The sequence below is a fragment of the Zootoca vivipara genome, chromosome 6, assembly GCF_963506605.1.
Source record: "Zootoca vivipara chromosome 6, rZooViv1.1, whole genome shotgun sequence".
In the NCBI taxonomy this organism is placed as follows: Eukaryota; Metazoa; Chordata; class Lepidosauria; order Squamata; family Lacertidae; genus Zootoca; species Zootoca vivipara.
In genome coordinates this window covers 63,843,665-63,868,618 of record NC_083281.1, presented here as the reverse complement: position 1 = coordinate 63,868,618, position 24,954 = coordinate 63,843,665, and the positions used below count along the sequence as shown (strand labels likewise).

The 24,954-nt window shown below is 44.2% G+C and overlaps 3 protein-coding genes across 5 annotated transcripts in view; 1 reads left to right on the top strand and 2 right to left on the bottom strand.

The window, feature by feature from the left end:
* MPHOSPH6 (M-phase phosphoprotein 6) overlaps window positions 1-5,625 on the top strand; it is a 13,068-nt gene extending 7,443 nt beyond the window's left edge. The window contains exons 2-5 of the mRNA XM_035118197.2: window positions 521-633; window positions 1,828-1,918; window positions 3,134-3,234; window positions 4,519-5,625. Coding sequence (XP_034974088.1) covers window positions 521-633; window positions 1,828-1,918; window positions 3,134-3,234; window positions 4,519-4,660 — 447 coding nt within the window. The 3' untranslated portion in view covers window positions 4,661-5,625. The remainder of the gene's footprint in view (window positions 1-520; window positions 634-1,827; window positions 1,919-3,133; window positions 3,235-4,518) is intronic.
* A 488-nt stretch (window positions 5,626-6,113) lies between these two features.
* LOC118086514 (arylamine N-acetyltransferase, pineal gland isozyme NAT-10) lies at window positions 6,114-15,087 on the bottom strand. The gene is made up of 2 exons (XM_035118196.2): window positions 14,949-15,087; window positions 6,114-13,713 (listed from the first exon to the last, which is right to left on the bottom strand). The coding sequence occupies exon 2, from the start codon at window positions 13,706-13,708 to the stop codon at window positions 12,836-12,838; it is 873 nt and encodes a 290-aa protein (XP_034974087.2). The 5' UTR covers window positions 13,709-13,713; window positions 14,949-15,087; the 3' UTR covers window positions 6,114-12,835.
* A 1,266-nt stretch (window positions 15,088-16,353) lies between these two features.
* LOC118086513 (arylamine N-acetyltransferase, pineal gland isozyme NAT-3-like) lies at window positions 16,354-24,187 on the bottom strand. 3 transcript variants are annotated; one of them, XM_060276066.1, is made up of 2 exons: window positions 23,897-24,187; window positions 16,354-17,261 (listed from the first exon to the last, which is right to left on the bottom strand). In XM_060276066.1, exon 2 carries the CDS (start codon window positions 17,238-17,240, stop codon window positions 16,362-16,364), a length of 879 nt encoding a protein of 292 aa, XP_060132049.1. In that variant the 5' UTR covers window positions 17,241-17,261; window positions 23,897-24,187; the 3' UTR covers window positions 16,354-16,361. The 3 variants fall into 3 exon arrangements, with proteins under 3 accessions (XP_060132049.1, XP_060132050.1, XP_034974086.2); XM_060276067.1 differs by having other exon boundaries at window positions 16,354-17,258; XM_035118195.2 differs by having other exon boundaries at window positions 16,354-17,266; window positions 23,897-24,186.
* Window positions 24,188-24,954: the final 767 nt, after the last annotated feature.

The window sequence follows — 24,954 nt, the reverse complement described above, 5'->3', positions numbered from 1 at the left end:
TGATACTTCCTGCTTTCTAAATACTGGTAACCATTTACATAGGAAGCTGCGTTATACGAGTCGAACAATCTAGCTCAGTATTGTGTGCACTGACTGACTATCTCTCTCCAGGTTTTCAGACAGAGGACTTTCCTTGCTATACTTGGAAATGCTGGAGGTTGAACCTGGGACCTTCTGCGTACAAAGGATATGCTCTGTTTCTGAGCTGTGGCCCTTTTAGCCGTCACAGTTTAGCACCTTGAATTCAAGTATTGGTATATTTGAGAAAGATAATAAATTCATTGATCCTTCAACCTCACTTTGTCAAAAAGCATTACTTTTCTCTCTGCACCTGGATTATATATGCAAAACCCACATAGGGGTTTCCACAAATGCTTATGCCACAGTAAATTCTTCTTTTGCTACTAGTGGACAATGTAGCCATCCCTCTAGAAATTGCACTTTGGAGATATTTCATGTATAAAACAATCAACACTCTCTGCCCATGGAGGAGACCTTCTTTATGCATCTTGTCTTTCAGTTCATGCAAAGGGGCTTGGATTCAGAAACCAAAAAGCAGCTTGAAGAGGAGGAAAAGAAAATAATCAGCAAGGAACATTGGTTCCTGGATCTGCCGGAGCTAAAGGAAAAGGAGTAAGTTTGTTGTGTTGTTGTGTGCCCCCCCCCCACACCTTCCATGAATGTGGAGCAAAACCAGAAATGCCTTCTAAAACACTATAGCATCTTGGGACATAGGAAATTGCAGTATATCGAGTCAGACCGTTGGTCCATCTAGCTCCCATACCTGCCAAGTCTCCCGCTGAAAAATGCGGGATCAGCAGCAGCACGGCACCAGAAGTTGCATAGAAGCAACTTCCGTTGCCGCTCTGCCCAGGGTGGGCACCGGAAATAGGGCAGAGCAGCACTGGAAGTAGCTTCTACGCATGCCCAGCGGCCATCTTGGTGGTGGTTGCTTGGCGACGGCCATCTTGGTGGTGGCCGCATGGCAGCGGCCATCTTTGTGACAGCCGCCGCCATGCGGCCACCACCAAGATGGCCGCCGGGCATGCGTAGAAGTGACATCCGGTGCCGTTCTGCCTATTTCCGGTGCCCACACATGGGCAGAGCAGCACCCAAAATGGAGGCTCCCTGACAGGTAGGAAATCCGGGGATTTCCGGGATTTTTCTCCATTCGGGAGAACAGCAGGAAACGGATTAAAATCTGGGGTTTATAGCGAAAATGAGATACTTGGCAGCTAAGACACAGACTGTCAACTGCTACCCAGGGTTTTCAGATGTGAGTCTTTCCCATCTTGAATCCTAACATCGGCAGGTGAGGCCTTGGTGGTGCCACTGCTGGAGGATGCCAAGTGGGCATTAACCCATGACCTTCCTTTTCAGTAGCAGTGCCCCATTTGTGTGTCCCTCACTCATTACTGATGTTCGGAAGGCATTTAAAAACATTCCTGTTTACCCAGGCATTTGATAGCTGAAAGACACAGTTCCTTGAAAACCTGGAATCTGGAAACTGGCTGAGAGAATGTTTTTAATTGCTTGTAGAATGTTTTGTAGCTGTTTTTAGAATGCCTTAAATACCATTATTTATGTGTTTGCCACCCAGGGGTTCTTATGTTGACAAGGCAGTGTATAAACCGAGTGAGTGAGTGCCTGGAAATTCCAGAGGTTGAACTCAGGACCTTCTAGATGCAAAGCAAAGGCTCTGGCACTGAGCTGTGGCTTTTCCTTTGTCAGTCTTTATCTCCTGGCAGTCCTCCTACAAGGATGCTAAGGTAATCTTGCTCATTTGATTCTCTCTAAGACTTCTGCTTTATTATTATTTATTTACAGGAGCTTTATTATAGAAGAAAGAAGCTTTGTGCCATGTGAAGACCTCCTGTATGGCAGAATGTCATTTAAAGGTTTCAACCCTGAAGTCGAGGTATTGTCAAGGGCACTCCTTTATCCTTTCCGCGTCTGCTGTAGCATCATGGTTGAAAGAGTGAGCAAGGAAGCATTAATGTTTCTTAAAAAAAAAAGCACAGAAAGCTTAACTTGCAGATTCCACCTCTGCCACGATTAGCTACAGGTCCTCTCATCCGTAACCCCATCCCCTACCAAAAATACAGAGGGGTGTGTGGTTATACTTACAGGGCTTGTTTATTTAGTTATTTAAAGGACTGGGATTTTTTACTTTGCTCTTAGAGTGGTTTACAGTTAAATAAATAGAAAGGAAAGAAGGAGAAGAAAACTGTCCCCTGGCTTACAAAGGCACAAAAGGAAAAAGGTATGGGGTGGGAAGAGGAAAAGAAAGCAAGGAAGCTCAGGCACATTTCTTAAAGTTGCTGAATTCTCTCATCAGCATAATGGGATGAAAACTGTTCAAAGTGAGGTGGGGCCAAAGGAAGCAGATCTCTTGGTAGAGTCAATGAAGTGGATCGTTCTTCCCATCTCTCCCTGGCTGCAGCCTGATGGATTGGCTGCTGCTAAGTGGTAACTGAGGATGAGCCAAAGGCAACTGGTCCATACTGTTCACCAAACAAATATATATAACGCTTTGTATACTCTGAAGCACTGCAAAGGTGCCTGTTATTCTGGGTCAGATGTGCTAACAAATTGTAGCAGAAGAAGCCAGCACTACAACCCTCTCCCCAGCTGCCTCTCATCTCTGAAGGTGGGATTACCTGGAGAAAGACTTCTGATCAGAGGACGCAACTGCTCAGGTGGTCTCCACAATGCGATTCCACAATGCAGTGGAACTTCTCCCTCTCCACCCACCATGTGCCCCCTAAATCTGATCTGGGGGTTCTTTTCAAGCTCCAGAGCATTTCAGTGGGGGGGGGGTGTATAGGGAGAGGGGAGTGAGGGCAAGTTCTGTTGCTGAAGCAGAGATCCTTGCCCTAGCAGAACTACTTCGTTGGAGACCGCCCACCATGGGCTCTGTGATGGAAGGAAGGTGGGCTATAGTTGTAATAAAATAAAGGCAAAGGAAGGGTTGCAATCTTATATGCACAAATCTACATTCTGCCTGTGTCCATCTTTTTAAAAAGAGAAAAAGGAGGGGGAATGGTTGTTGCTCTTATTGCCAAATCTGTCTCCTTGACATTCTTCAAGGAGTGCAGTGCTTGAAACTGATAACCCAGTTTTTCGTTTTCAGAAGTTAATGATCCAGATGAACTCAAAGTACAAGACAGAAGAAATCGAAGAGGAAGATAATGCAATGGAAGCTGATGTATCGGATGAAGAAATGGCCAGAAGGTAACCATTACCATTTATGACACAGATGACATTACCGAGAAGATGTGTTGCTGCCTTTTCTCCTTACAAAGTGAAAACCTCCCAAACAACCACATGCTTGACATACAAAGCACTTCTTCTTCTGTGTGGTGCTGTTGTTTCTTAAACAGAGTATTTTATAGTGGAAATGAGATGATCTGATGAGTTGTTGGTTTTGGTTTGTTTGTTTTAAAAATAACCTGCTTTCTCCAGGCACTCTAGCTGGAAGTCAGATACATCAATAGTAACTTATTGCAGGTTATAGCCATCCATTTCGGGGCAGGGGGCAGGGATGGCTCCAAGGGAATAATATATAACCATTCATAGAAAACTGTTTGTTAAAATCCATTCATATGTTCGCTTTCAAAACTTGCAGAGGAATACCAATAAATCAACACCATAGCTTCTATAATAAACACCAATTTATTTATTTTTTAAAGCGGTACACCTACAGTAGAAGATGCTTCAGGTGAAGGTTGGTTGGAAGCTCATTCCATTCCAGCTGTGCAGCGAGTTGGCTAACATTGATAAAAGCTGATTGAAGGCTTTGTTACACCCAAATCAAACTACTGGGCCATCTGACTCACTGCTGCCGTTATTATTGCTATTATTATTATTGTTGTTGTTATTATTATTTATTAAATTTATTAGTCTTTTTCCTTGACAGATCAAAGTGACTTCCAATATTTTATGCAAAAAAAGGAATACATAAATTAAAACCATAAAAAACCCACCCAAAGCCTACATTAAAATAGCCTGCCCATGCAATAATTGAGCCATCAATAGTTAAAAGGCTTTATAAATGAATGTTTTTTTGCCTGGTGCATAAAGATATGTAATGATGGTGCCGGGCAAGCCTTTTCATGCTGAGCATTCCATAAATGGGGAGCCACCACTCTTATGGCCTGTTCTCATGTTGCCACCTTCCAGACCTCCTGTGGAGGGCCTCGGATGGCGATCGCCATCTGCAGTATCCTGTCCCAACCAGGTACTTTGGACTCCTCATCACCCTTGACCATTGGCTGTAGTGGCTGATGGGAGTTGGAGCCTAACAACATCCACAAGGTGCCACTTTTGCTGCCACTGCTTTCAAAGACCTTAAGGCAAGGAGAGTGAACTGGTGGCCCTGCAGGTGTTGTTGAACTCCAGCTCCCATCAGCCCCCAGCGACGCATGGACAATGAGGAGGGATGAGAGGAGATGGAAGAGCCACTGTCTTGTTCTCAAATGGTAAAGTATTTTCCTTAATTTAATTGTATTTTTCTAGGTACGAAACTTTAGTGGGAACTATTGGGAAGAAATTCTTAAAGAAGAGGAACCGGCACATGGTGGAAGACACAGAAGAGGATGAAAACAGCAACACGAGGCCTACCAAAGAAAAGAGAATGTTTTTGAAACCTCAAGATTAAATCACTTGGATGCTTTCTGTGCCCTTTAGACTGTGGAAATCTTATTTTGGACTATGGTAAAATGAGTTATTTTTATAAATCCCTGGATCTCTTCGCGCCTCTGGGACTGATGCATTTTTTATTTTTATGTTTTGGAGTTGGGAGCTACATAAATGAACATTATACATATACTCTTGATCTCTGTACAGTTTTTAGCAAAGGCATTTAAGAGCACAAGCACTGACTGAGCACTGCATGAAGCAGACAGGTTGTCACATGTGGCTGAGGACAGCTTTAGATTATGAATCTTAACTGCATGCAGAGTGTGTCAAAGCCAGGTGAGTTGCAACCCTGTTATAAGATAGTGATTATCCTATATAATAAAGTGCAAGTGTCTCTGCGTCCAGTATTCCCCGTGTCCCTGGGTTTGCGCTACTGCGCATGTGCCCCACGGACACAGGGATTGGACGCAGAGACTTGACGCGCGCACACGCACGCTCTCCGCACCCCCCCCACCCCTCTGCCTACCGTTTCCCTCTCAGTCCTCAGAAGAATCGCGGCCTTCTCCTGGGTGCCCGCTGGCCAGCTGGGCTCAGCGGAGTGCCCCGGCGAAGCGGCGGCCGTGGGAGGGGCCAGCCGGCCCCCCCACGCGCCACCGCCGCTGAAAAAGGCCGAATGTTCTAGCGCCCGTTTAGTAAACGGGCTGAATGACACTAGTATATATGTATACACACACTTTCTTTATACATATTGCTAGGGAGTTGCTGAGGAAGTATATTTCTTTTTTTAAAATGGTTTATTTATGTAATTGATTTATGTCCTTGGAAAAAAATTTATTGGTCTATTTTTAATTTTCTAGGGTGGTTTGAAGGTGCTCACCCCAATACTTTTGCCTGTTTAAAACTGTGACCCGTAAAAGAGAGGAGGGAAGGCAGAGCCACCTGTTCTTGTAGCTTCACATCTCAATAAATTTATTTGGGCCAATGTTCAATTTTGTTTAATTACCTTTATCAACATTTTCACCAGAAAAAAATGCAAAAAACAAACAGAAGTATGACTTCTATTGACTGTTCAGGAGTGCTGGGCAATTATTAATTTTAATTTGTACATGAAGACTACGGATTGAATTCCTTCCAGTGCCCTTGTGCTAATGGAAAAGGGTTTGATCCAGCACAGGACGGAATTGACAGTTAATTGAAACAGGGCCCCAGACTCAATTATACAAAAAGTAAGTAGCTCAATGCCTGGAGTATTTTGTGCTTAATGATACACGGATGAAAACCTTGGTCTCAAAAATACGTTAATAGCTATTCAAGGCGGATCAAATGTGTAAAGATAAAGGCTTTTTTTCTAACCCAAGAAGGGGGTCTTATTACTGCCAGAAAAATCTGATGCATTAGCTTATTTGGCTTTCCAGAGCTAATTAAATGCTGCTGGGTCAGTTACTCAAAATCTGACCACAAAGTATCACCGATCAGGAGTAAAAGTTAATGATTTTACAGCATCTCCCTTCCCTTTCCCAAGTTTTTTTTTTGGGGGGGGGAGTGTTTTCAGCTAGGAAATGATTTATTGACTATCATTTGAGGAGAACAACTCTGAACATACCCCCCTTTGCCCTTCTTACTCATTAATGAAGAAATTATTTCCCTTATGACTCAAGTCCTGTTTAGGGGGGAAAGTAGAGAGGGTTTTTGTTTCCCTGTTAGTCACAAGCAATCCAAACTACGACTGTCCAAGTAGCCTCTTAAAATCCTCCACCCTCTTTGTGAGCATAAACTGAGGGGACCGTTTCACCAAAAAAAATTTTCCAGGGGGATGATAAAATTATTTCACTGTGTGTGTGTGTGTGTGTGTGTGTGATACTTAGCAGTGGTGGAGTCACAACTTCTTCTTTTTCTTCCGTTTTTATTTTTGCTGACACTTCAAAGGACAGCAGCAGCCATTGCGTTGACATCTTGGCCGCCAAATCTTACAACTCGAGTATAAGTAGACTTTTTCAGCACATTTATTGTGCTGAAAAAGCCCCCCCTCTGCTTATAATCGAGTGAGGTGGGCGGTGGCCGAGCGGCGAGAAAGGAGCGCCTCTCCGAACTGCGGCTCCTATGCCTGCTCCTATGCCACCACCTCTGCCGGTCGCAAGAACAATAGGGACACCGGCAGGAAAAATCAGGTTTAATCAGCAACTGGAAGGAAAATGACTCTGCACCCTGACACCAATACATGACCAAAGCTGTCAAGTCTCCCGTTTTTCGCGGGAAGCCCCCATATTTAAACCCGTTTCCCGCTGTTATCCCGAATTGAAAAAAATCCCATAAATCCCCTGGATTTAGATAGCAGCTCCTACTGGCCAGGGAGGCTCCTTCTGCATATGTCTGGACATGCATAGAAGCAACTTCCGGTGCCGCGCCGCTGCTGATCCCTTATTTTTCAATCCGGGAGTTGACAACTATGTACATGACCAGGGCACCCTCATTCCCCTTAACAAAAATCTATATCCCATTGTAGCTGTAGTAAAATAGCAAACTCTCGCCTCATTTGAGTGAGTCCTTATGGGCTGCATACAGGGAAACTGAAGTAAGGACCATTTTAATACTATCGAAAGGAAGTAGATAAAATTTGCTACCGTCAGCTGAATTTTGTGAGAACATACATGGCTAGCTAATAGAAAAGATGAACTCTTAGTGAAATTTCCTAGAAGGGGAGTCCAGAAATCTCTGCCTGTGATGCATTTATGCACTGCTAGAAGCATAACTCTTCATAATCATTGTGATTTGCATACATCTGAGTAAGCTAGTGTGCTGCATTGATGCCAAGTTTGGTTTTTCTCTCTCTCTTTTAATTCTTGCAAAAACCCAGAGATGTAGGTTGAGTGTTTTGCACCTGGGCATGACTGGTGCCTGTGACTAGCTAAGCTTCCTCTTGGGGGACTGTTGTGTTGGTAAGAACCATCAAGTGCCCTCTTTCCTTTCCATGGAAAGGAAAACTGCTGGCATGCAAGTGATGCTTTATTCAGCAGGTGCCTAACAAGAAATAGAGTGCTAATTGTTGCTTTTTAAAAAGGGCTTGGCAGAGAGCTGTTGCTGAAGAGGCCTCCAATGCCTGCAGGCTTCAGACTCCATCAGAACATGTTGTGGATTGATACAAAGACTGTGCAAACACAACTTGAACTTCCCACTTAACACAGCGTGGGCATTTCAAAAACATGGTGAAAATAGGTACATGGAAATCTAGGAAGCACAAATCACTGCTGGCTTGGATAAAAGCAGTGGACCATCTGATCTGCTATTAAATGACTGGTTACTGTACAGCAAAACAGAGGAGTGGGTTTGTTCATTAGTTGCAAAATCGACCCACCTCAAAACCCAGAACTGCCAACATGGCCTGCACATCTTAAGAGGGACTTGCTCCCCACGATGGCATAGCATTGGATTCATAGGCAGCCCGAACACCATTTCTGTGTCTCCTCCACAGAGCCTGTCCATTCGTCCGCCCACTTTGCACCTGGCTCCATCCTTCCCAAAAACCTTTGCTAAAAAAATGTAACCCAAGTTGTGTGCAAAAATGACATTTTCCCCTGTGGTGACATCAATCTCCCCCTCCCATCTCTGTTATTGTCTTTTGCTAACTAACACCCCACCCCGCTTCTTGGCTGGGACCAAATGTCTCACCTTTTCTCAGGGTAATGACTTTGCCATCACCTGTTTTTTGTTCTTCAGTGGCGTCTTTCTCAGCCAATCTCTTGAGGAAGCTGTCTTGACTTATTTTTTTAGGCAATTCTAAATCCATTGATTAAACCACACATTTAATAATTTCAGAAATTATAAATAGAACCTGGGACCCAGGATGTTTTAGGAGATATTTGCCCCCACAAACCCAGCAGCAGCAGCAACGTCGGACATTTATGTTCCACGTGAATGTTACAAAGAAAAGTGACAGGGAGAAGGGAAAGAAAGAACACAAAGTACAGTAACGGACTGGCAAAACTCGCCTTGCAGCAAAAGAAACTCATTCCCCCCTAGGGTGGGGGGAGCGTCACCGAGGGAGCCAGCGTATAGCTTCCAGGTCATGTGGCCAGCATGACAAAGCCGCTTCTGGCAAACCAGAGCAGCACATGGAAACGCCGTTTACCTTCCCGCTGTAGCGGTTCCTATTTATCTACTTGCATTTTGACGTGCTTTCGAACTGCTAGGTTGGCAGGAGCTGGGACCAAGCAACGGGAGCTCACCCCATCACAGGGATTCGAACCGCCGACCTTCTGATCAGCAAGCCCTAGGCTCAGTGGTTTAACCACAGCGCCACCTGGGTCCCTAATCAAATGTTAAAGTGTGGACCTAATCAAATGTTAAAGTGTGGGGTTTGGGGAGGGGGTGCTCCTGCCTCCTCTGCCTTTGCCGCTGTCGGCATTTCCCACCCTAGGCTTATCCTCGAGTCAATAAGCTTTCCCAGTTTTTTGTGGTTAAATTAGGTGCCTCAGCTTATATTCAGGTTGGCTTATATTCAAGTATATACAGTAAGTGAAACCCATAGGGTGCCTTCTGAAAGGCATTAATTTTCCTGGTTATAATGCTAGTGCTTTTGTGCTAAATTTCATTCACATCAGTCTGTATGGTGTGACACAAGAATGAGCATCATGGGACGATGTCACTACTCCCCCACACTTTCCGCACATGCTTCTGTTCCCCATGATCCTGCCTCCACCCGTAAAAAAAAAAAAAAAGGAAAGGGCCATATTCTGGAAAACTGCCCCCAAATTGTGTCACTTTACTCCTGTGATATTCCAGGTATATGTACCCCTGCTTCCCCCCAGAAAAAAAAGCACCTACTACCTATATTCCATTAGTTTTCTGGAATCGTTTCTGCAAGCTCAAATATAATGCGAAGAAACTGCTGTGTGAATGCAGCCCAGGAGGCATAATGCAGTGTCTCAGCGAGATGCATTTTTGAACGACTTTGTTATGTGTTATGGTCTGAATTTGGTGATAAAGTTCATCACGGTTTTGTACCCATTCAGTTGAACCTTTCACCATTCCTCTGGCTGCTATTTCGAGAGCCTGCCTTCTACAGGCTTCCCTGCCACCTCCCACCTCCCTCCATTTTGTACTGAAGCTTTTCAAATCGCAGAAATGTCCGCTTCTGCTGATCCTGGCAGAATCCTGTCTCTTTGACTTCACTGATCCATAAATGCAATTAGACTTTGGTCCCTGTTACTGTAGTTTACAGCAGGTGCTGGTAGACTTCAAGCTTGCAATATCTAGTTTGTGTTCTCCACCCTCCCTCCCTTTCCCCTGCCAGAACTCAGAGGTCTACTAGCTGGGGTCAAATGAGGGGTGAACACAGAATTGAGGGAGAGGATACATCTGAGTGTATTTCAACCCAGAAATTTGTTTTCTGTTCTGGAACTGAGCTCAAAGTCCTTTCTCATAAAAACCTTTCCAGCTCTCCTTTACCTGCAAGCTTTCAGCAGCCTAGTTAGGTGGAGGGAAAGTTGTTGTCCTTGTTCTTTTTTTATTATTAGCTATGGTATCAGGACTTATCACTTTTTGAAAATGAAATTTAAGCTCAGAATGACTTTTAATGCAAAAATTTTAATGCAAAAATTAAAGTCAATATAAAGCCAAAACAAAAGCTGAAAATATTGATGTGCTTAAAAGGGCAGTCTAACATATCCCATCTCCTAAAATAGGCTCAGAGTATCTGAAACTGAGATCCAGTGTGTTGTAATGGTTAGTGTGTTGAACTAGAGAGCAGGGTTTGAATCCCCGCTCAGCCATGAAGCTCAGTGGGTGACCTTGGGCCAGTCACCATGTCTCAGCCTAACCTACCTCACAGGGTTGTTATAAGGATGAAATGGGAAGGAGGAGAACCTTGTGTACCACCTTGAACTCCTCTGAAGATAAAGGTGGTATACAAATGTAAGAAATAAATCAAACAGAGGCTTGTCTAAAAAGAAATGTCTTTGCCTGGTGCCTAAAAGTTGCCTGTGGTGGTACCAGGCGTACCTCCTTGGGGAGAGCATTTCATAAGTGGGGAGCCACCACTGAAAAGGTCTGTTCTTGTGTTTCCAGGACACATGAAGAATGACCTCATGATGACGAATGCAAAATCCGGGGTGGGTCATATGGTTAAACAAGGCAGGAATCTTTGCTGATCTGCTGCAAATCACCCAGAAACACAGCCGTAGATCCCAATCAGCCTTCTGCCCATCACTAGCTTATAATAATCTCTAGACTGGCTTTCTCCCTACCTTACCTCTCTCTATCCCCTTTCAAGAGGCATAACCATATTGTCCTACTGCAGCATAGTACATGTGGGTCATGAATCCATCTGTTTAAATGGACATAATCCTAGAATGGGGATGAGGGGCAGGACCAGCCATTTCATCCTTCTATCGCGCTGGTGAAAAACCTGCCTACTGCCCTCCAACTCTTCTACGGTTCAGATTGAAGAAAGTCTGTCTTTTCTAAGGGAAAGGCTGCGGCTTAGTGGCAAAGCATCTTTGTATGCAAAAGGTATCGGGTCCAGTCCCTGGCATCTCCAGCTAGGGCTGAGACTAGGAGAGAGCCACTCCAAAGCCCTAGGGAGCCACTGCTTGTCTGTGTAGACGGTGCACAACTACATGGACCAACAGTCTGTCTGACGAGGCAGCTTCCAACTTTCTATGTTCCCCCCCAAGGTACCCACAGAACAAATGACTCCAGGGGATTTGAGCAAATGGCCAAATTAAGCTATAGGAGCAGAAGGCTGGAACCATACATGATTGCTAGATATTTAAGGGCTGTGTTGACTCTAATTATTCTTACCGATTATCCCTTTCCAAAATCTGTCACTGTCCTCCCCGTCTTGCTAAGTAAAATTTTACTGGGACTTTCACCCACTTGTATTCAGTTAAATAGTGGAAATGAATAAACAGTGGAAGCAGGCCTGATCCTCCAGGCATTTTGCAGTTCTCCTCAATCCTGTGGAGTTGTAAAATCAGAATTAAACATTTGAAGCACATTTCTCTCTTTGTCTTCTGTAGAGTTTTATGTTTGTTGCAGAAGCTTTTTTTTTTATGTCCGACATTCCAAATGGGTGGGTGGATTCCCCCAAAACATGGTCATTTCTCCAATAAGAACTTGCTGTGCAGTAAGCAACATACAAAATAGTCTATAGAGATATGAAGCGGAAGGATTTTCTGATTGGCTTGGAGGAATTTTAAGCAATGTAATAGCAAATGCGTAAAGCGGGTGGGGGAACTACACAGACCAAGACTTCATTAGCGCTGGTGACTTAAGTATAACTCTCACAAGTGTTACCAGTGTATATATGAACAGAAATAAATGGAGACTGGAGCAAAAGCCTCTGTCAATATTAGTTCGTGTAATTAAAATTATATCAATATCCATATTTTTCAGATTAAGGCTTCACATAGGATTTTCACCGCCTGCTCACTATATTAAACATTGTGTTCATCAAAAGTATGTGCCCTCACAAATCCGAGATGAGTATATGAAGTATTTTAATTAAAGCTTCCCCTTCACAATACCTGTGCAGAGCCCCATAAAAGATGATCAGCATTAGACTCTAGGGGTGAGAAAAGAGGGTGAGTTCAGTCTATTGCTAACATTTTAGGTCATGTAGCTTTTAATGTGAACTAGCTTGTTGGCAGCTAAGATATTTGAATTCTAAATTTCCCATTTCCTTAGAGTTAATAAGTCCAAATGAGTCATTTTTTCATGGATGCGGTATATCCTTTGTAGGGCTGCCCCATTTTATGTTATTAAAGGAAGGCACTTTGCTTAAAAACATTCCTTTAGACGAGCTTCCTGTACTGAAATGAATGGAGTATCCCTCGTTCACACATTACCGTAGTTCTGGGTACACATCGGAGCAAGTCCTGCTTTGAATTCAGATCCATGTAACTTAATAAAACGTGAAATGCAGATTCCTCCATTTTGAAGCCCTTATATCGTTTCGAAATTCATTATCCAAGACATGTTAAGTACTTTGCAGTCACTGGTTTGCATCTACAGGGTTGTCAGTGCTGGTGGGGGGGAAAACACCACAATATACAATTATCCTCTTCTGCCTAGCATGGGGTGCTTACAGCTTACAGACAGGTTTTAATCATAACTGCAATTTACAGAATGATGGATTTAAGAAGATGGCAAAGCTTGTTGCAATTGCATAGCATTGTGCCATGTTTCGTTTTCTACCCTAGATGGTATACGTCGCTTTGATGTTAATAGGAACAAGCTTGTTCTCCAGAGTTATACCAAATTTCTCTCTCAGTGTTTTCTCCACCTCGTCATCACTCAGTGTTGTGTGCTTCACCAGATCTGTGCCTTCCGTGTGGTTAAATTTTGTCTCCACGAGTGTCCATCCAATCAAAGCCCTAAACCCATCATTTGTCTGGAGGCTGCAGATAGATTTCTTGGTAAACACAGAATCTGGGGACGTTTGGAGATAGGAGCACTGGAACCGAAAATCTTCTACTGTCCTTGGCTCAAGGCTGAACAGGTAGATACTCCTACGCTCCCTTTTTTCCAAGAGATCTGAGTTGGCAAAGTTTTGATTGGGAATGTATTGCTTCCTTCTGATTTTCTCATAGTACCAAATACCGTTGTCTTCTGTGAAACGAAAGATCCCAGGCATTTGTGGCTGGTCTTTGCCGGACACCAGCTCCAACGGTTGCCACATTTGGTAGGAGACACCAAAGCCTGCATCAACGATGTAGGTCCTCTCGTCAATAGCCACCTTGATGATGAGATGGGTCATTTGAGTGGCATAGGTGTTTTGCTGTGGGTTGTAAACATAAGCTCCCAGTATGGTGGTGTTATATCCCAGCTTTTTCAGAACCCAAGACAAAAGCTGGTTGTTCTCCATGCACCAACCCCCTCGTTTTTCCTTCACGATCTTGTTGTAAACATGATCTAAGTCTAGAGTAATCGTCTCCCCGCAGTGGATGCTGAGGTTTTCAAAGGGCACAGCTCGTATGTGGTGCTGGAAGATCGCCACTAAGGTTCCAAAATCCAGTTTTCCGAGAGAGCCTTTGTAGCTAATCCTTGTGAAATATTCTTCAATGTTCATGTTTCCTGGAAGGCAAATGTTAAAGCAGCTAATTAAAAATGATGGCAGCCTGAAAGGCTTCTTTCCCCGTCCTGCCAGCTTGCAGAGTGGTTTCTCTGAATATATCTAAGGAGAGTAGCATCAAAGAAATTGCATAGCTGAAGCAGAGAAGTGCAGGAACAAATACCTGTTTAGATCTACTAAGTGCCTAACAAAGACCCTCCTTTGATAGTGCTCTGTTCTTGCAACCTGGTACACATGTGTTGAGTATGATGAACTGGTTTGTTTGCGAAGGTTGTGTTTTCTGCATCAGTAACAAGGGCTGTAGCTCTCTAGCAGAGCAGGTGCTTTGCATACAGAAGGTTCCAGGTTTCTTAACATCTCCAGGTAGGGCCATGAAAGATTACTATGGAAGGGTAGTACAGTATAGGCAATATTATGTTATGTGGACAAATGGTCTGACTTAGTATAAAACTGTTTCCTATAGGAATAGCCTCTGCCTAAGCCCCCTCAGAGCCACCACCACCTAAAGTGGACAAATAGATTAATAGTCTGACTCTGATTAATGGTCCAAGCAGTTTTATGCATTCAGCATAAATTTATACATGATTTAAGATATTTATATACAGCCGTGGAAGTCTAATGGAATCCGTTCCGGAAGTCCGTTCAACTTCCAAAATGTTAGAAAACCAAAGCATGGCTTGTGATGGCTGCAGGACGCTCCTGCAGCCAATCGGAAGCTGCAGAAGCCCCGTTGGTTGTTCGGCTTCCAAAAATAGTTCGCAAACAGTCACTTCCGGGTTTGCGACGTCCGGGAGCCAAAATGTTCAGGAACTAAGCTGCTCGACTTCCAAGGTACGACTGTACTGCTATTATGGGAACATTTCAATATGGTGTACAGTTGCATAAAATGCAATTCAAAAATAAACAAATACAATACAAAAATATACAAACTGTTTTAAAATCAAGCTCAATCAATATACTTAGAATTGCTTAAAATTCTACAGCGGTTAACATCAACAACCAGTGAAGGCAAGTGTTCAGCATCCAATGAAATGATTTCAAAGTTGGTGCATTTCTTATTTCTGGAGGAGGCCGTTCCAGCACCACAACAGGTTCTTGGTTGTGGCCAGATGGAGATCTGCAGGGTATAGCAGAACCAGGAGGGCCTATCCAAAATCCAAGGGTCTACACCAGTTAAAGTTGCTCTTAAGAGCTTTTTTTTAAAAAAAAAAAACAGCAAAACAAAATAAAATCTTACCTGTTAAGATATTTATCTGTTTTTGTTTCCCTGTGCTTTTCGGATTGCAGTCTGCTGTACTGCGTGTATAAAGAGCTGAGCTGAATTTTTCAACTTCAGTTCTGCAAAGATCTTAATTCTTCCGTTCTTCCCCCCTCTCTTTCTCGTCTTATTGGGGGTTGGTCATTAAAAAGCTTGGAGGGGAGAAAGTCCATCTGAAATGTCTGCATATATTCCAGTTCCACTGATCCATGAATTGATTGAACTTTGGTTCTTAACTTTTTTAAACACGACAAAACAGCTTGCTTGATATGAGAAACAGCTGGACACGTAATATGGGGCATTGGACCACTGAAACCGGTAGCTTGTATCCAGCATTGCAGAGTCGCTCCCTCACGATATAGTGATGGTGACAAACTTGGATGGCTTGATAAAAGGATGAGACAAATTCATGGAGGATAAGGCTATCAAGAGCTACTAGCCATGATGGCTATGCTGTGTCTTCATGCTCAGAGACAGTTACACTTCTGAATTAGTTACTGAAGCTGCAGGAGGGTAGAGCTGCTATTGTGCCTTCGTTCTGCTTGTAGGGTTCTCATGGACTTCCCACTGAGAACGATGATCCTGGATTAGATTTGGCCAGATACCACAGGGATCTTTATGCTTCTTAAGTTCTAATGAGACTATCCTTATTGAAATTAATGGACCTAAATTAGTCATGTCCATTAATTTCAATGGGTTGTTGCTGACTAAATCCTTCTCAGAATAGACCTATTAAAATTAATGTCTCTAAGACAGCCAGTGGGTCTACTCCAAGTAGAATTAACGTTGGCTGCAACCCATAGCTGAGTGGTTCCAGTTGAGCCATGGCAAGTCCCATCTCCCTTTTTGAGGGATAAAAAGTTTTAGAAACGTGGCATAAACAAGATGCCTTTACCTATTTTTCACCCTAAGATGAAGACTGCCCTGATTAACAGCTGGGTTTTAAATTGTTAAATGTGGTGAATCAATAATTGAATGTTCTTGCTTCCTAACATCTGCATTCCTAGCATCAAATGTCTGCTATCTCTCTCCCCCTCCCCCACCCCCATTTTAGGATTTAGGATTTTTTCCTCATGGGGCAACACAGCAACCTTTAAATTTTGTTGATGTTATCTTCTTTACTTTCAGCATGAGTTGGTAATAAAAATTACTGTTGATTTCACACTCCATCATAGCAAGGAATTGCAAAATATTAATCGAGAGAAACATTATTACATTCATCGTCATCATCATCATCATCATCGTGATGTCTAGTTGAGATTCCTGCATTGAATGGGGTTGTACTAGATGACCCTCAGGGTCCCTTCCAACTCTATAATTCTATGATTCTGTGATCCAAGCATCATCCTCCCAATTTGCTTTGAATGTTTGTAGCTCTGGTAGCTCTTCGAATCAAAACATGGAACTCAAGCTGGTGTTAATGGGGACAAGCTTCTTATCTAATCTTATGTTGAATCGCTCCTGCAGAGTTTTCTCCACTTCGTCGTCAGTAAGGGTGGTGCTTTTCACCAGATCCACGTGGTCTTTGTAATTATATGTGGTTTCCGTCAACGTCCACCCAACCAAAACCTGAAAGCCGCTGGTGGTCTGCAGGCTACAGATAGACTTCTTCACAAACAGGGAATCTGGAGCAGTTTGAAGATGCAGGTTCCTAGGTCGAAACTCTTCTATCGTCCGTGGCTGAAGGGTAAATGAGAAAACTTTCTTGCAGGTCATGCTTTCTGGAGTAACAGAGGAGGGGAATGTGTTGTCAGTACCTACTGTGCACTGCTTGCGCTTCATTTTGTCAAAATACCACACTCCATTGTCTTCAGTGAAGCGGAAGATGCCCGGTGTCTGAGGCTGATCTTTCCCAGACGCCAGTTCCATTGGCTGCCACATTTGGTAGGCTATCCCAAAGCCGCCATCCACAATGTAGGCCTTGCCGTCAATCACCACTTTCAGGAGGAGATGATTAATGTCTTTCTCATAGGCGTCTTGAGGAGGGCTGTAAACGTAGGCTCCTAAAAGGCTGGTATCGTAGCCCATTGTCTGAAAGACCCAGAATAAGAGGTGGTTGTTCTCCATGCACCAGCCACCACGGTTCCGCTTCACAATTTTGTCATAGATCGATTCTAAGTCCAACTGAATGGTTTCACCACAGTGCATGCTGAGGTTTTCAAACGGCACCGATCGGATGTGATGTTGAAAGACTGCTGTTAACGTTTCCAAGTCCAGGCATTCCTGGGGACCTTTGTAGGAAATTCTTGCAAAATATTCCTCGATATTCATGTTGATGAGTTTTTCCTCCTACTGTCCTGGAGAGAGAGAGAGAGAGAGAGAGAGAGGGGGGGGGTGAATAATTAGATTATTCTACCTCCTTGCATGATCTCTTCTATTTTACAGTTGTTGGGAATGATGATACTTTCAAGTGTACGAAGTGTTTGTATGTTTTATATAGCTGTAGTCATTCTAACTCTATAAGGCATGGCTGGGGAACCTGTGGCCCTCCAGATATTGTTGGACTGCAGATCCCATCCCCTCTGGTCATTGGCCATGCTGGCTGGCACAGATGGTAGTGGAGTCCCAACAACATGTAAAGTGTGTTCAAGTGCTTGCCTGAACACATGGAAGCTGCATCAGGCACAGAATGACACGCACAAGTCCTGTTCCCAACATCCCCATGCACATCACCCCACATACTGTGTCCCTGGTCTTCCCTGTGCTGGATCAGAAACAAAGGTAGCTGCATATATTGTCCACGCTGGTCCATCTAGCTCCATATATTGTCCACGCTGACTGGCAGTGGCTCTCCATCTTTATACATTCCATTTCTACCTGGCACCTTCTGTGTGCAAAACAGATGCTCTGCCACTGAGCTATGGCCTTTCCAAGCTCCATTTCACTTGAACACAAGCAGAACTCTCTGTGCAATTGAGGACCCTGATAAAGCAAGAACTTGCGTTGCATGGAGGAGTTTGCGTAATCATGTTCAAGCAAACGTGAGTGGAAGTCCCCTGCAGATCTTCCTCAGTGAACGCAGGAAAGTTTGGGGGTTGGAGGGGGGGGTGCAATGTGAACCCCTTATCACACTTTGAGGTTTTTCCCTTTAGACTAGTAGTGGGAAACATGATTCAGCCAGTGGGCCTGATCCTTAACCTCCTCCATGTCCTGTCGGCCAGCTTTGAAAGATAGGACCTCCCACCTGTCAACCACATGAAGACACAATGACTTCAGGGGATCCATTTTCCTTTGCTGCCCATGGTTTGAAATCCATAGTGCCTGTAAATCCTGCTTTTAAGCCCAGTCGGGTGTCTATCACCACATCACATGTCATATCATATCCGGTGCATGACAGGAAGGCCTAACTTGACCCTTGGGCTCAGCTCATGGTCTTCCACCATTCCTCTAGAGGACCACAGATTCCTCATCCCTCTTGTAAGGTCAGTATTATTATACCCCATATTACGGAAAGGAGGATTAAAGGGGGGGGGGCTTGCCTTCATATAGCCAAATGATCTCATGGGAGAGATAACGTTTAAAGCAGGGACTCCCTGAGTCATATGCAGCTCAGTCTCCTAACCACTTTGCTAAACCCGTTATTAAGAGAAGAAGGGTTGATTCACAAAGCAATTGTGGTCCCCAGCTACCTGTTATCAGGTGAACACAACTGTGTTCAGGCTTATTTACAAACAGCCCCCTGCCAATTGTCAAGCTGTAGTTTTAAATATCAGAAAGCTTTAAGGGCAACTTTCCCTGTTCCTTTGAGCGTGCTTCCAGAATGCAGACATAAATAAAAAGCACTGGCTCATAACTAATTTAACTCGCATAGAACTTTGGCACAACGGTGCTGTTGTTTCTTTTCTCCATCTACTGCAAGGTTCTTGGGTAACACCCACCCATTCTCTGCCAATCGACACCCCCCTCCCCTAAAAGAAGCATATTGAGCTGTGATTACGGTACTTGTATGGAAATAATAGTTTGAAATTTCAATCTGTTTTGCTTTCTGTTATTTAAGCTTAGGATTTTTTTAATTTTTTAAAAAATCCAAGGTTGTTTTTAAAAAATAAAATAAAATCCAAGGTTATTTGCAAACTGAAAGCAGCCTATTCCTTGGTAATCACAAAAAAAGAGTGAATCTCTCGATTTCCAGTTTCTCATTGTCCCAATCTTAAATTCAGCTCCACATTCCTTCATGTCTCTGGGTTGTTCTTGTTTTAAAGTGCCCATGAAAAATTGTCAGCATTCCAATGGGTACCTCTCCCAATATACACATTTCTGTATGCTATTTTCCCAACAGACATATTTTTACAAACCAACACTCCTAATTTAATTCATTTTTATCAGCCATTGCTGCTCTAGTATATGCGTATTTGAACACATTAGAAGTCTGCAAAAGGAAATTGAACTATGTGTCATAATGACACCAGGACGACCACTAAACTATTGTGTCCAAAGACAGCAGCAGATGGAGGGGTCAGTCCTCAATTTTCTACCAGATCATTCTGATTTTGTAGATTGTTCCTGTTATTATCATGTGTGTTTTTGTACTGATTGGTTATTATCATAGTTTTCTTAGTTTTAAGTGCTTTGAGTATGAAAATGGAAAGGTGGGATATGAAATAAAGAAGAAAGTATTTGGTTAGCGAACTGCATTGCAAAATTCAGAGTGCGTTTGGGGTTGTGTATTGTTTTGGAAAGGCTGAATTAGGTAGGTTTGCCTTCAGCTTAGAACTCAGTCAAATTTCTTTTCACCATGACACTCCCTTTCCAGCAATCCCATTGAGGTTCTGATCTTCTGCCTTAGTAACTCTTGAGTCTTGGGGCTATCCATAGAGCTGCCATTACTAATAAGTCATGGAAAACCACTTGGTCCCTGTGTCAGTGATGCCATCGGGGCAGGACTTGAGAAAGAAGTCCAGGGTCCAGCAGAATGAGCAGGAGGACCTCACCCCTCAATCCCCACATTGCTAAGGTTGCATTCAGACATGGGTATTATTGTGTTAGTTTTCCTGATTATAATGCTAGTTAAACTATGAGACCATTTTGTTAAACTGTGGAACTCACTCCCACAGGAAGCAGTGATGGCCACCAAACTAGATGGCTTTAAAAGATGGTTACACAAATTCACGGATGGAAACACCTTCAGTGGCTAGTAGCCATGATGGCTATGCTCTGCCTCCACAATTCTGAATGCCAGTTGCTGGAAACCGCAGGAGGGGGAGGGTGCTCTTGTGCTTGGATTCTGCTTACGGGCTTCCTATAGGCCACTGGGAGAACAGGATGGTGGTCTAGATGGGCCAATCCAGGAGGCTTTTCTTGCGTACTTAACACTAGCAATTCTATCTAGATCCTTTGATAGCTGTTGTGTTATGGAACTGTAGCTTTCTGATTGATCTGTTGCGCTAGCATTTTAAATAACAGGAATGACTGTATCCTGCCTGGGATACTAGATCAGATTTCATCATATGAAATTACAGCAGAAAACTATTGCAATTTTCCAGCTCTTGAAAGCAGTTTTCCCCCCTCCTGGAAGTGAATAACATGGAAATGAGCACTCAACTTGCACTAAATTCCAATACTTTTGCAGAAGTGGCTTTTATGTCATGTGGAGTATCACGTAAAACATGGAAATTATCCAATAAGGGAATGTCAGGAAAAATGGAATAATTTGCCTGAACCCATTTTGAAGTAAGTGATGGAATACACATTGCTGTCTAAAAGGCCCCCGAAACCAGGAAAGTTTCTCTAAATGGACTATACTGACCAGATGTTTGGAATCTGTGGCTAGATGGCTGTGTGGGAGCTGGTTGAAGTTAAATCCTTCGAAGACAGAGGTCCTCTGGTTGGGTCGGGACGACATGGGGTTGGGGGGCCAACTCCCACCTCTTGCAGGGGTGCAATTAGCACCAGCTCCTTCTGTCAGGAGTCTGGGCGTGACCTTTGATGCCTCCCTCTCTATGGAAGCGCAGGTTGCAGCTACAGCAAAGGTGGCATTTTTCCACCTCCACCGTGCTAAGCAGTTGGTCCCTTACCTTTCCCACCCTGATCTTGCCATGTGATGGTCACCTCCAGACTCAATTATTGTAATTCACTCTATGCGGGGCTGCCCTTGAAGCTGACCCAGAAACTCCAGCGGGTGCAGAATGCCGCGGCGAGGCTCCTTACAGGGTCCTCGCCACGGGTTCACATTCATCCAGTGTTATACCAGCTGCACTGGCCCAGGTGGAGTACAGGATCAGGTTTAAGGTGCTAGCTTTAATCTTTAAAGGCCTATACAGTATAGCCTAGGACCCTCGTACCTATGGGACCGCCTCTCCTGGTATCCCCCACGGAGGAGCTTACGGTCAGCAAACAATAACACCTTGGAGGTCCCGGGCCCCAACCTGGTAGAATGCTCTGTCTCAAGAGACCAGGGCCCTGCAGGACTTGACATCTTTCCGCAGGGCCTGCAAGATGAAGGTGTTCCACCAGGCTTTTGGTCGGGGCCCAGACTGACCCCTCCTCTTTTTACAAGACCCTGCATGTTCCGGTAAGTGGCCTCTCTAATTCTTCTCACTGGCTCATATAAGACCAACACAAATAGCTGGGCCTGGTGAGGTCTTAATGTTCCCATGTGGGTTGCCATCTGATTTTATTCTGAGTTTTATTCTGATTTTAAGCTGTATTTTAATCAATTGTCTGTTTTTATGTTCTAATGCACGGGTGTCAAACTCAAGGCCCGGGGGCCAAATCCGGCCCGCCAGACCTCGTCATGTGGCCCGCCGAGCGCCCCAGCCAGCGGGACCCAGCAGCGGGACCTTGCTGCTGAAGCGCCGCGCCGACAAAGCGCCGACAAACAGCTGGGGCCTGGGGGGGGGGGTAGAAAGGCGGCCGGAGCAGCGCTGCGTGGAGCGCCCCGAGCCACAGCAGGAGAAGGAGGAGGCAGCTTGCCGGGGCAGCGCCCAGCAGCGCCGCACGGAGAGTCCTGAGCCTCTGCGACGCAGCAGTGCTCTGTAGCACTTTGAATCCTCCTCCTCCTGCCACGGCTCGGCGCCTGGAAATGGCTGCTGCTGCTACTGAAGCACAGACAAAGCACCCAGCAGCGCCGCGTGGAGGAGGAGGAGGATTCAAAGTGCTACAGACCACTGCTGCGTCCCAGAGGCTCAGGACTCTCTGTACGGTACTGCCGGACACCGACCCGACAAGCCGCCTCCTCCTCCTCTTGCCTCACCTCCTCCTCCTCCTGCCGCGGCTCAGCCTCATGAACGTGAGCTCAGCAGTGGCTCAGCCTTATGAACGTGCAACTCTGAGGCTTTACGCACGTCTGCTAAAACGGACACCCGCTGCCTCACGCTGCACGGGAAATGCTTTTTGCCCCTGGGTCCCTTTGCGCTCTTTTCTGGCGCTGAATCAAGGCGGCGACCCCCCCCCTCTCTTTCTTTCTTCCTCTCTCTCGTTCTTATTCTTTCTTTCCCTCTCCTTCCTTCCTTCTTTATCTCTGTCTTCTCTCCGTCTTTCTTTTTCTTTCCTTCTTTATTCCCTTCCTTCTTTCCTACTCTTCTTTCTCTCCCCTCTTTCCTTCCTCTCTCCCTCCTGCTCCCTCTTTTCTTTCTTTCTTTCTTTCTTTCTTTCTTCCGTCCTTCCCATATTTCTTCCTCTCCCTCATTCTTATTCTTTCTTTCCCTCTCTACTTCCTTCCTTCTTTCTCCCTTTCTGTCTTCTCTCCCTCTTTCTTTTTCTTTCCTTCTTTATTCCCTTCCTTATTTCCTACTCTTCTTTCTCTCCCCTCTTTCCTTCCTTCCTCTCTCCCTCCCACTCCCTCTTTTCTTCCTTCCTTCCTCCCTCCCTTCCCCTCCCTCTCCTCAGAAACATAGGATGCTGCTTTATACTTCTGGCCCTTAAACCCTGGAACCAGGACAGCAGCTCCAGTGAGTCAACCTCAGCCAGTCCCTTTGGTGAAGGGTGGTGGCTCACTGGCAGAACATCTGTCCTGCATGCAGAAGGACCCCAGCATCTCCAGGTACTAGTAGCTCTGCAAAGGTCCTGCATTAAACCCTAGCGAGCCTCCACCACCCAGTGCAGTTACCAAAAATCATTTTTCAATAAATTGTACAATAATTGTACATTTGAATATCTACTTGCCATTATTCTGACTATGTTTCTGCTTTCAGAGCTAGTTATTACTTACATTATTACAAAAAAACCAGTAATAATTGAATGCAGTGACAATAATTTATGATAATAAAGAGTGGACACATAGTCCTACAGATACAACCGGCCCTTTGAGGGTGACCAGACTGCTGATGCGGCCCCCGATGAATTTGAGTTTGACACCCCTGTTCTAATGTATTATATACTTTGATGTTACACGCCCTGAGCCCGGTCTTGGCCGGGGAGGGTGGGATACAAATAAAATCTATTATTATTATTATTATTATTATTATTATTATTATTATTATTCACTCTTCTTTTTAAAGAGTCTGCAGAAATCCAGTTCCTAGCAGCTTGATTATAACTCAGTTGGCATGCACAATTGTTGACTCGTATTGTTCCCGTCCTGTCTAAACAAAACAGCTGAGTCATCCCTTCCAACCCCTTTTTTTGGTTTAGACTCATTTAAGAGACGCATTTCTAAATCAACCTTGAACCCTTTCATCTTGTCCTTATGCAACAGGCAGTCATTTTTCCTGTGTCCATGCAAGTGTGTATGTGTGTGTTTAGAAAGAGTTTTTAAGAGTGGTTTCTAACTGCTGATCCTGTCTCTTTTGTAATTGCTTTTATGGAATTGCATTTTTTTATTTAAAAAAATTGGTGTCAGCTGCCCTGTGTGATGCATTCACATGAAAAATGTTCTCTAATTAAAAATAAATAAAAATAAATGCAGAGAGAGAGAGAGAGAGAGAGAGACCCCTCACCAGCAAAATTGTATTCACTAAGAGATTCCAGAGTTTGCTAAAGTGCCTTACCTTCTAGAGTGCCTTTCACTTGCACAGGGAGAGGGGGGGGATCAAATTTCTCGCATCTCCTTGAATGATTTGCTAAAAAGTGGGAGGAGCACGCAAACCCCTCTGGCTCCCGTTTCACCAAAGCCAAAAGTTTCAGAAGTCAAATCTGTCCTAGAAATCCATACCAGCGTCCCTTTATTTCTCTCTTCTGAGTCAAAGAGGGTAAAAGCCGAGGAGAGAGTGGAGCTTTGCAGTTTCTAACTGCGTAAGCTGTTTTCTTATCTTCCGCTTTTCCACTGCCAAGAAAACATGTCCTACCCTGGATTTCCGGTTGGTAAAACCAGATGGAGTACTGTAACTTGATACACAGGAGTGGGTTAGTCTGACTGCTGCAGTCATTTTTGTTTTGTACACCACCACCCTAAGTGTTATGGGAGGCATGTTCACTGAATGATATTGGACTGGGTCATGGGAATCATTGAGTAGGGAGGGACTTCCAATGTCATCTAGTCTACAGTTGCCATATTTCAAAAAGTGAAAATCCATACACAGAAGTTGTTGGGCAAAAACGACACTGCTGACATAGGTTGCCATACATCTGGATTTTCACAGACATTTTGCCAATTTCCACCCGGACACTGCTTCCTACTACAGTGGTGCCTCGCTAGACAAATTTAATTCGTTCCACGGGTCTTTTCTTATAACGAAAAATTCGTCTAGCGAATCCCATAGGAATGCATTGAAATTTTTTTTTGCCCATAGGAACGCATTAAATGAATTTCAATGCATTCCTATGGGAAACCACGATTCGCTAGACGAATTTTTCATAAAACGAATTCGTCTAGTGAGGCAACCTCCGCTCGAAAAATCCTTTCGTTAAGCGAAAATTTCGTTAAGCAGGGCATTCGTTAAGTGAGGCACCACTGTACAGTATTCTGAGTTTGTCAGCAAATTCTGGACATATGGCAATTCTGATCTAGCCTAACCTCCTGGCAACACAGGAAACCCATTACTACAGCACACCCGACAGCTGACCATTCAAGCTCTGTGTTAAAATCTCTTATTGGCGGGGAGGTCCC